The sequence below is a fragment of the Lytechinus variegatus genome, chromosome 14 (genome assembly GCF_018143015.1).
Source record: "Lytechinus variegatus isolate NC3 chromosome 14, Lvar_3.0, whole genome shotgun sequence".
Classification (NCBI taxonomy): domain Eukaryota; kingdom Metazoa; phylum Echinodermata; class Echinoidea; order Temnopleuroida; family Toxopneustidae; genus Lytechinus; species Lytechinus variegatus.
In genome coordinates, this window is record NC_054753.1 from 8,887,912 (window position 1) to 8,900,033 (window position 12,122).

General features: G+C 38.5%; 1 protein-coding gene across 3 annotated transcripts in view; it reads left to right on the plus strand.

Moving 5' to 3' along the window:
- LOC121428161 (trichohyalin-like) overlaps positions 1-12,122 on the plus strand; it is a 40,753-nt gene that overhangs the window by 9,910 nt on the left and 18,721 nt on the right. For 2 of the 3 annotated variants that reach the window (XM_041624755.1, XM_041624758.1), the window contains exons 5-9: positions 398-542; positions 2,211-2,495; positions 2,739-3,029; positions 3,718-3,969; positions 4,379-4,547. In XM_041624755.1, coding sequence (XP_041480689.1) covers positions 398-542; positions 2,211-2,495; positions 2,739-3,029; positions 3,718-3,969; positions 4,379-4,547 — 1,142 coding nt within the window. The remainder of the gene's footprint in view (positions 1-397; positions 543-2,210; positions 2,496-2,738; positions 3,030-3,717; positions 3,970-4,378; positions 4,548-12,122) is intronic. The other variant, XM_041624756.1, reaches the window with a different exon arrangement.

Sequence of the window (12,122 nt, forward strand, 5' to 3'; positions counted from 1 at the left end):
AGGCAAATACTTTGTTTGAAAAACTAAAGTAAAAAGAACAAAATCATACGAGGAGAGTACTTTGATTTTCCATTCTATTTCCATTTCTATATTCCAGTTGTTATTTGAAATGTCTATATTTCAGATATTAGGAAAGTAACTCTAATTCCTTTAGTATCAGGTAGAGCATGCAGAAAATATCCAAAATCAAGAGAAACTAAATTTTGAAGGAACAAAATCAGTTGCTTACTTTAGTAATGGATGGCAGATGCATTATGAGGGTAAGTTCACCCTTATGACAAGTTAGTTTTAATAAAAGTTGCAAATCCACAGTCCTTTTCACTATCTGTAGAAAACAATAAGATATCGCAGAATAACATACATTAAAAAAGTACGCGTATTTCACTATCTTTCCCAGACAAGAGGTGGAGCTGATGACCCTTCTACGAGAGAAGGAGAAAGAACGGCAGAAATTTTCTCTGGCATCCAAGGTGGCTGCTCGTAAGAAGAAGAGAAGGAAAAACAAACAGACGGATGTAGACGGGGGAGGTGATGCAACAAATGTAAGTACATGTATTACGTAACATTACGAATGAATAAGTCACGTATAAATCAGCCTATTACAGTTTAGGATGTACTCTTCAAGTTACAGCAGTGTGAATATTTTTTCTATATTTTTTATGTGAAAATATTTTGTTTAGACATGGGTTGCAAATGTGACACATCAATTTAAATTTGAGGGGATTTTCTGGTTTAGTCTTTGCCAATTTTTTTTTATAAAATGAACATGTTCTGACCACTCGTAGTGGTTTAAACTATACCAATTCAATAGACATTGTTTCGTCTGTCAAGCGATACATGAATGTCCCTGAAAAACATAGAATACACAAATGATAACGTATAGCCTTTGTAAAGCACTGATTACATGTATCTAGTTGATATTCAGTGGCGTAATAAATATATATTTAAAGACCCAATTTTTCATGTAACTGAATAATGTGTGATATTGTGGGAGACAAGACCTTTGAAAGTTGTTGACTGTTAAATGGTGCCTTGCAAATGATTTCCATCATCGTATCCCTGCTGTAACTCCAGATACTGTGTTAAGCTGCAGGGCTGCCAACTCTTACTTATTCACTCACTTAGATCCTTTCTCACTATCAAATTTGTTTCATTTGCATGCATTTCTATGGATCTCAATCATTTTGACCCTTAAACTATATCATTGGCCAATGGGAGTCTCACTCTCAACTAATTATGCAATTTTGGCAGCTTGGTGGGTTCAAGGAATTTAAGTTAAATGATAGTAAAGGAGCGCTGTTGAGCGCTGTGGCCCAGTGGATTAGTCTCCGGACTCTGAAACAGAGGGTCGTGGGTTTGAATCCCAACCATGGCATAAGTTCCTTCAACAAGAAATTGATCCACTATGTGCTGCACTCAACCCAGGTGAGGTAAATGGGTACCTGGCAGGAATTTATTCCTTGAAATGCAGTGCGCTTAACAGCTGCACTGCTAAAGCCAGGGTAATTATGCTGCATATACTGTAGAGCGCTGTAGAGATTTCCGACGAGGTAAGTATTAAGCGCTATATAAGCAAATATAATTATTATTAGTAGTAGTTGCAGTAAAACACTGATTTCGTGAGAAAGTCTGTAAAACCAAGTACGACTATAACACGTGAGAAAGTCTGTAAAACCAAGGTTAAGTATGACTACATGTATATCATCGTGGATCTAGGTCTGGTACAGTTACATAAACTGAACTTTGTGAAATCATAAAATCTAAGCTGAAATACGATCACGCTGAAGATCGCCAACACAGATAGGCAAACGTGGGAGAGTGTATTATTGCTGGAATAAAGACCTGACGGAAGTGACTGAATCTGCGCTTATTTTGCTTATTCCTCAGCAATTACACAATTTCTTCCAGAATCCTTTGGCACATATTTTTTATTCATACAAACAGACACTTGGGTGGTCATTATATTAGACTCTGTAAAAAGTCATTTTGAGATCGTTACCAGAACTGGAATTTATCTTTAATGCTGTTTGGCACCCATTCATTTCACCCAGAATGAGTGCAGCACAATGTTGATCAATTCCTTCCTGCAGGATATTATGCCATGACTAGGATTTGAACCCATGACCCTATCTTTCAAAGGCAAGAATCACAACCACCAAACCGCTAGGCCTGTACTAATATGTATTCTTCTATTCTCCGTGTTCCTGTAGCTTGATCTTCAGAGCACAGCTCGTTACCAGGAGCTCCAGGAGCAGATAGCCCAGCAGAAGGCCCAGATGGAGCTGGCCCTCGAGCAGCAGAAGGGGATGGCGATGGGCCAGGAGTCGGAGCAGATCCTGGAGGCCCACAATAAGAAGATGGCAGAGCTGGAGGCGGAGCTGAAGAGGGAGCAGGAGAAGCGGAGCGAGGTGCTGAACTCCAAGCTGGCCGAGCGGAAGAGGAGAAGGAAAGCGAGGAAAGCAGAGAAGGAGGCAGAGATGAGGCTGCTGGCAGAGGTTAGAGGACATTTCTTATATAATATTAGTGTTGTACTCCTCTAGGCTAGCCATAGGGACAGATATGTGTCTTTCACCTGGCTTTGGCATTGGAGGTCTGAAGTCTTTGGCCTTAGACCCTGAGCTTTATAGCCTTTAACATGCACTGATAGTTACATGTATATAGCACTAGATAATTTGGCCCTAAGCAATTTTATCATGAAATACAGATCAATCGATTTCAACCCCTCCATCCTTTTGTAGGCCAAGGCCGAACAAGATGCGAAAGATGCAGAAGAGGCTGCTTCAGCTGAGAAGATCCAGGCAGACATCGAGGCCAAACAGGCTGCTTTCCAGAGGGAGGTGGAGAGCAAGAAGGCACAGCTATCGGCAGATGAGTACCAACGTCTGCTTGCCAAGCATGAGGAGGAGATAGCAGAGTTGTCGAGGAAGGCGAACATCCAGCGGTTGAGACAAGGACAGAACCTACAGGATAAACTGGATGCGCGACGGAGGAGAAGAGATGGGGTTAACACTGAGAAGGTTTGTGGAAGGGTACTTCTGTAGGTTATTTTTACATGATCTGCAAGCTCTTGGTCTAATCCTCAGATGTTCTGTATCAATGGGCTCAACCCATTTTGCATCAAATGTTCCAATTATTGAATTTTCGAGCTATTTAAGCTATCATGTATCAAGGAAAAAGATTCTAAAATCATTTGCAAAGTGAAGGGAGTATTCAAATACATGCTTCCTGGTAAGAGGTTCCTGCACAACTTTCCCAGGACTGCTGACGGGTAATTGCCCTTGAGGAAAATCTTGGTACCGTTTCATAAAACCTGTTATGATAACAAATTTGCAGTAACAGTTATAATCTACTGAAATTGTTCAATTTGATTGGTCAATGGTGAACTTTTTACAGAATTTGTGCACTTGTTATTGTAACACATCTTTGTGAGTCATTAATTACAAGAATTACAGTTAAAATTATGAAAATCTAAGCAAAATCTAAGAAAAAAAGCCCCATGATCAGTGGAAAACCTGCTGATCAAACTGTTTACACTATATATGCATACAGTAATGAAAACTTACACTTTTTTCAAAGATTTTCACTTTCTCAATTGCTTTATCATATTTATTTATGTCATCAAAACACTGTGTTTAGTTCTTGAACACTGGAAAATGCAAAATACACATAAAAAATAAGAAAACTTGTGAATTTAATCATGATGTTCCATTTTCACAGGCAATGACGGCTGCAGAGCTGCAGAGGATGGAAGCGGAGCTGAAGCAACGACAGGTCCAGTTTGAGGCGGAGATGAAGGAGAAGAAGAGCACGTTGTCCCAGGAAGAATACAAGCGTCTTATCGCCGCTCACAAGCAAGAACTTGCTGATATGCAGACAAAACTTGATGGACTGAGGGAGCGGCAGCAAGACGCCTTGCTGGACAAGCTTGCTGCGAGGAGAGCAAAGAGAGCAAATAAGAAAGAGGAACAGGTAGGAAAAATGAAGGAAATGATGATGATGGTATTGGTGATGATGATGAGGATGATGGTACTGGTGATGGTAATGTGATAGTGATGGTGATGATTATGATGATAATGATGATGGTGATGATGATGATTATGGTGATGATGATCATGATGATGATTAAGATTATGATGACCATTAGTGGTGGTGGTGATGATGATGATGGTGATTGTTATGGTGATGATGATAATGATGGCGATGATGATGATATTAACAATGATGACGAAGACGACGGTGATGCTGATGATAGGTGATAGCAATGCTGGTTAAGATAAACGATGATAAATTAATCACTTTCTCCACCTCGCACAAGTTCACCAGTATGCACCTATAAATCTTTTGACCATGGAACATCTTGATAATTTGCTTCCTTCAGGAACTCATCGCTAAATTGGAGGCCGAAACCGTTGCCATGACCAATCCGGATAATGTGTCTAGGGACCCCACCCTTCAAGATGCGATGTCTGCTGATGAGATCAAGGAATTACAACTCGCTATCAGCAGGAAAGACATGAACTTCAGGAAAAAACTGAAAGAGATAAGAGGTAGGGGCTAAAGATCTTCTATGTTTAGAGCATATTGCCACATTCAGGGTCCCATTATGCAAAGAGTTGCGATTGATCCGATAAACCACAACTATGGAAAGCCAGAAATGTCAGCATCCAAAATGCATATTGGTTCCAAATATTTTCTAGATATTATGCATATTCATACAGTCATTGTTACTTTTTTTTTGAAAATTCAGTGTTCTTCTCTTTTTCTTACGGATGACATTGTGCAAATTTCCTGTAGAAAATATTGTGACATTCATTAAAGTCGAGGTTGATTGGATCAATTCTAACTCTTTGTGAAAAGGTGCCTGGGATTGCATATTCAAAGTTCTGGAATCCTGCCTTTTCATTTGTTGGCATTTGCTGTTTATTCGAATTGTAATATGCATGTACATGTATATATTTCTTTCTAATCATTATTTTATGTAGAATATATGGAAATGGTTTGACCTGCAAGTAAGTATATTCTTGCCATTGCAACCAATTTTAAAGGGAATATTTAACTTTGTGAGCAATTTAAAAAATTATCATATTGCTCTTTGAAAATGTTATGAACATTCGACTAACAACTCAAAAATACCCATGTGAAAGTTTGGGATCATAACATATTCGGGAAGTGTTTTTAAAAACTGAAAATCTGAGGCAATGTTTGAAGAGAAAAATGCACTTCTCGACGGTTGATTCATGATTCTGTTTCCAATTTAAATCGATATTATATAGCGCCACCTTGTGATGTATGTAAGAAAGTAGGCGGAGCTTACCACGGCGGAATTCAGTTCTCCGTGATCTGTTGTGTTCGAAGTTTGTTGGGGGGGGGTCTGTGTTCTCTCGGTGTCCGCTCTGTGTGATAAGCGCATGTGCCTTGAAGTCTGTAATAGCTCTATGGTGAAAGGGTTTAGTTGTGTGTGTATCGCTTGCACTTCATTGGGGAATCTAATGTACTGTCAGGTGTCGAACTCGTGAGTGTCAATTCCGCCTTTGGTCTGTACATTTTGTATATGCTATAACCTGGGTCAAGCCTCATGTATGCCTCGAATGATAGACCAATGGCTCTATGGATAGACCATGGGATTTTGATGAATTTATATTTTGGCGACATAAATTAGTAGCAAATAAAACGACAGCAGAAAATAACGCTAAATAACGGCCAGGTCTACAAATACATGAAGAATCCCAGAGCTGCGTACAGTGTAGAGTAGGTTTTTTTTTTTTTTTTGGTTATGTGGATCATGGAGGGATGGAGTGTGATTTTCCAGAAGCTATATTGTGCCCCTCCCCCCAAAATTACCTTTCTGTTCTTTGCTTTACCTTTGCATAAACTACAGTACGTCATTGTGGTTCTTGATTATTCTCTTTTACATGGTCACGATATAGCAAACGTCCGTCGACTGGTTCGATCGAGATAAACTGATATGGACGATAAAAGAGGCGAATGCACTGAATATAGCTCCATGTATGTATCCGAGCGCAACTCTTGTCATGATATGTCGATGTGCATGTTTACATGCACGGAACATAGCTGGGAATAAAGGCAGCCCGAAAGGCAGTGACCTCCCCTCCTCCACCCCCCCCCCCCCCCCCCCTGCCCCTGACATGGAAACTTCATCATCCACCATCGTGTGTGTGTGTTTACGTTCTCCACGAGCTCCCCCAACAAAGATCATCCCATCCATTGGCGGCGGAAGCCAAAAAATTTAGGGGGTGTCCACCTGAATTTTCATGGACACAGGTAAAAAATTTGACAAGCGCCCACAAAAAAGGGTTATCAACCTAAATTTTAGGAGTTGCTAACCTAAAATTTTTGACAAGGAAAAAAAAAGGTCATCAACCTAAATTTTAGGGGGGGGCAACACACGTTCCAGGGGGGTCCACGTGAATTTAGGGGGGATCACGCAGGAAAAAAAATTTACAAGCAAAAAAAAAAAAAAGAAAGGTTATCAACAAAAAAACTTAGGGGGGCCGTCCCCCCCCCCCACTTCGCCGCCTATGTTCCCATCAACAATCTTCGGTAGGCATATCTTCACGGAAGATACTTATGAGAAACTCCCGGGTCCTGTTGCTCCCCCTCTCCGATCGATCGGGGCCTATCCGTGACTATTTTGGAACGTGTTAGATATAGGGTAGTAATTTGCAAACCCAAACATCTCAACTCCCGAGACCCTGGAATATCATGACTGTATAAGACCTACAAATTATTATGCATAAGTTTGTTTGTTTTGTGTATTTGATTTGCATGTATGACAGTGTGTTTTTTTTGGAAGGGGTAGCCGTATTTAATTTTATCCATGATTGGGGTCAATAATTCTTTACATTTCTCCGCCATATAATCCGCTCATGACACCTTTCAAATCATATCACATTTCTTTTTCAATTTCCATTTCTTTCCCGCTATTTTATTCTTTTCTGCTTCCCTTCGCTCTTCCTTCCGTAAATTCTTTACAGTATAAAGACGCAATCTGATTTTTGTTACACAATCCTATGAACCTTACGTGAAGATAGTTTTTTGTGTTCTTTTCTAGCTCGTAATACCTGAAAACCTGTAAATTGGTTATTGATTTTCTTTATACAATTTTTTTATAAACCCCTCATTATTTCAGCGTATATGAAGCATCCTTTACCTTCAATCTGGCATTGTTTATATATATCATCATATCATGTTCATTTTAGGAAAATAATGAAAAATGAAACAATGTAAAAATCTTAGTTTGAGTCAGAATTTTAAACAAAACTAGTCACACCGTCAATCACGAAAGTTCCCGTTTCTGCTCGATCCAATCACTGTAATTTTTAGATTCCATGGAATAATTAGTCCATCATCACCACAACCATCAAGTAACAGTACACTTGAATTCGTGTATTTTAAAACAAATGCTTGTGAATGAGCATAATTGTATTTCCGTCAATATTGAAAGGCCATCTCTAACAGGGTAAGACCCCCCCCCCACCACTCTGGATATTTTATCGTCGGTTAATATGCGTGACTGTCGGGATAAGGGAAGAGAGGGAAAATAGAAGGGAAAAGGGTGGGGAAGAAGAGAAAGAAGAAAAGTGGAAAAGGGGGAAAAATTAAAAGAAAAGAGGTTGTCGGACTGACGCCTACTGGAAAAATGATAGAACTGATTGTCACGAAGGAATGTTCCTCTACTCCATGTATATAGGCTAAATACCATCAGTGTAATGTAGGCACACAGGGCTGTTCTAATAAAATGCTTTGAATGTATAGGTTTTATGTCTAAATCCCTTAAAATTAAGCCCATCATTTTTTACGTACAGTGATTAAAATTGCCCGGCCGTAGGTCCCAGTCGCGAAAATTGTCGTCATTCAATTAGAGTATTCAATATATTCACAAGATTCTTATATACGTGTTGGGCAGCACTTTTAAAATAGTCCCTTTCAGATCAGTAAATTTAGTTCGCAATATAGACAGCTTGTTCTTTATTGTTGTACAACGTCCAGTCGTGATCAAGTATTTATATCACAAAATATATTGTTGAGATGATAACCTTCGTATATACGTGTAGATAAAATAGCTTATTGTGTTTCGCGCTTGCAATGATTTTTTTTATTGAGGTACATCGAATTTGATATTTACATTTAAAGAATAACCTACTTAGAATGTTTAGTTGTCGGGTCATAATATAGAAAACTTCAGCTCGCGCTATTCGCTTGCATTGTTTCAATGAATATCCCCCATGTCAGCAGTGACGTATCTAGAACAAACGAAGTCCAGGCAAGTGCTAAAATCGCACCCCTTTCAAATTGTAGGTCTATTATATACTCGGCAGTTGACCAGTCAAAACAAAATAATAGTTTAGTCCGTTTCTTTTAATCATGCAAATGATGCGTATCTAGCGTAAACAATGTATGCGAGCGCTAAGCACGTGCCTATTAAGATCGTATAAAGGAATATTCTAAGCAATTTTTGTAATGATTAACATAATGCATATCCAGACAATGAAAGCAAGCGCGAAGCGCGAGCCGAAAATTGATATTGAGACCTACAATCGGGACATTTTTAATGATTCTTAACGATGCGTATCTATAATTAAGCAACTCATGCAAGCACGAGGGCGAGCTGAAAAAATATATTGAGGGGAAATTTTAATAATAATAATAATTATAATACTAACAATAATAATAATAATTCATAATAATAATAATAATGGTGGCTTATATAGCTCACAGGTCCACCTTTCGGTGCTCATGGCGCTTCAAAAAAAAAAAATAAACACAACACACACCAACAATATAAAGCGAAAGGGTATAGAGTTTGAATTCTCCTGAATGTTAGTGGGAGATCAAAATTTAGTTTTCAACTGGGACTTGAATGTTTCTGTTGATGAAAATTTGACAATTGATTCCATAGCTTTGGTCCTATAACAGAGAATGCATGGTCCCCCATTTGTGTTTTGTTCTGGGTGTCGGGAGCAATAGAGCATCAGATGATGATCAGAGCTACATGAATGCTAATATTTTGAGATAGAGCTTCGGAGATATATGGGGAAGAGAGAATATAGATTGAATGATGTATAAGTAAAAGAATTTTGAAGGTGATTCGTTTATCAACAGGCAGCCAATGTAAGGACTGAAGGATTGGCGAGATGGAGTCATACGTTTCAGTGTACGTTAGGAGACGGGCAGCAGAGTTTTGTAGACGTTAAAGTTTCGTCGAATCTTTTTGTGGGAGGTTACAGAACAATGAGTTTGATAAATCTAAACGAATGGAAATCAAAACATCGATAATTTTTAGGACTTTTGTAGGAATTCATGAAAAGGATACGTATCTCATTGGGGTAGGCCCTAATGTGAGCGCGAAGCGCGAGCTGATTATTGTTTTACACAAACATGTATATCCTCACCTAAAAATGTCCTTTTAATTATCGTTTGTAAAACTAATGGAGAGTTTTTATCTCCCTTTTGACAAACCAGAAAAAATATACTTCCGAACTGTTTGCAAGAATTAATGAAAAGGTATAAAAAAAAATTATGCAAACTCGTAGCTATAGATTAAAAGTTATGACATTTGCGTTTGAAAAAGGATTTTATTTTTATAAGGAGTGTTTGTTAGAATTCAAGGAGAGAATATAAGTAGATCACTAATCAAAAGTTGTCACGAATATTCATCTCTGGGTAAGGACATGCAAGATCATTAAAGGTGCATAGGACGGGGGTATTAATCACACCGTCAGCGGTATTCCTTTTCTGCGTCTTAATTCCTTTGTCTTTTCTCTTCATTTTTTTTTCTTTTTTTTTTCTTAGCATCCCTCTTTCCATTTTGCACCACTGAAAGTGGCTCCCGGGGCACGTGCCTCCCTTGCCGCCCCTGCTAGATACGCCATGTAAGAAAGTCCACTTTTCATGTCGGAAAAAATATCAGCTTGCGCTCTGCGCTCGCATCGATTGTCGAGTTACATATATATATATAGAGAGAGAGAGGGGGGGGGGTGGGGGAAATCAGCTTGCGCTTCGCGCTCACATTGATTGCTTACTCATCCTATTAATGACTTCAAAAAACGTGGTTAATATGTTCAGTTCTCAATAATACTAAAAAAAAATTATTGTACATGACAGAAAAAGTGCTTAGAATGTCCGAGTTTGGGCGGAAATTAGAATTTCAGTTCGCGCTTCACGCTCGCATCATAAAGTTATGCTTATAATATATCCATCCAATTTTTGGTTGAAAATGTGATTCGAATATACATTTTTATGTCTGAGGTTTTTAAAATGTACAACTCGCGCTCGCATTTTATTGATTGGTGAGATTTGTATGACATATTTATTCATGAGTCACTGCAAAATGGATACTTTTGTAGGTGAGTATGTTAAAAATTACTTCTGTGTTTCGCGCTCGCATGCATGAATCATAGATACGCATCTTGTTCATGACTACAATAACTGCCCAGAATATTCAACTCTCAGTTCTAAATAAAAAGTATACAATAAAATGAGCTGAAATGTGATATATTTAGACCTTATGAGATATGGTAAGATAAGACTGTATTAGAACTTCGATCCTTAGTAGTACGTCAAGCCCTCCAATATATAACAGATAAATAAATGAAATGAATAATGAATAATGCCAAAACTGAGAAAGCTGGTAATGCCCCTTGGGCCTTGGTATGGCGAAAGAAAATGTGACTGAGAGTGTCGAACACTTCCAAGACTCATGGTCGTCTGACGTCGGTACCGGTAGTATACGTTTGTAGAATCAAGGGCTATACCGACAAACATTTTGAACATTTACGATGGAGTGTAGCTCGTAAGCAAAAATATAAATGAATAAAGAAATAAAATAAAATAATCACTTTTGAAAATGAACACCACTCCCTCCCCCCCTCCCCCCTCTCTCTCTCTCTCTATTGCATGGTTGTGGAAGTTCGTATAGTGTTTTTCGTTTGCGCGGGCGAGGGGCTCAAATAAAGGATTATAGGTATGTTCGTTTTGATCACACGAATCAAGCAGTAAAATGATACATTGGCACCTTGAGCACCTAACAAGATGGACACGTGTGTTATATAAATCTGATATTATTTTATTACTATCATTATCATTATTTAGAACAAATACGCTACTTGCCCCTTCCAATTCCCTCGTCTCCATTTTTTTCAGGGGGCCGCGGGTTGGCTTAATCTGTAGTGTTCCGTTCCCGCTACCCCTTTCAATAATTTTAATTTTTTCATCGACCATTCTGGAGATATACGATTTCATCTCTCCGATCCGCTTCGTCAGTGTGTAAATGTGCTGGCGTGAAGAGAGGGGGTCGCTGGCAACCAACCTCCAACCTCGGACAAGACAAGAAATTGAAGAAGGAGAAAAAATAAAGCACATTTTGATTTTAGAAACGAAAATGTCTATGTTCTTGTGTGTCTTTTCCCCCTGTTTATATCCCATAATGATGTAATGATATTCATTTCAAGATTTCAAAAATCACGACATGTTCAGACCCCCCCCCCCATTCCTCCATGTCCAGGGTTGCACTTTGTGAATAATTAGAGAATTCAACCACGTCACACTATCGTTTTTGTCCTTTCATTTTACGTCTCTCTCCCAATTTTCTCTCTTTCATGTGTTGTATAATAGTGTACACTTTGACGTCGAAATAAGATTTGCAGACCAACGAAGGGAATGGGAAAGGTATCGATAAATGGAAGCGAGGGGGGACGCCCTCCTGAATTTAAATAAGTGGGGCAGTTCCCCCTTAAAAAGGAAGAGGGAAAGAAAAAAAAGAAAAGAAAGAATAAATATGGAAATAAAATAAGAAAAAGTTGAATATTACGATTTACTAATGATACCAAACTAGCAGTTTTGACAAAGGAAAACAATTAAAAAATTTAAAGCAAAATAATCATACAATCAAAAATATATAAAGAAAAAATCCCCTCCAAAATGAAGGTGTTTGGATCAAACCAGTACATTATAGCATTGTACCCCCATATAAATCTTGGAGGTGATTTAGCACCACCGCTTCCCAGGGTCATGTGCATCGGTGTTTCCACAGATCCAAAACAAACTTCTCGAATTTATAGACATTTCCTGGAATTTCTAGTTTGATGTTTAAAAAAAAATCG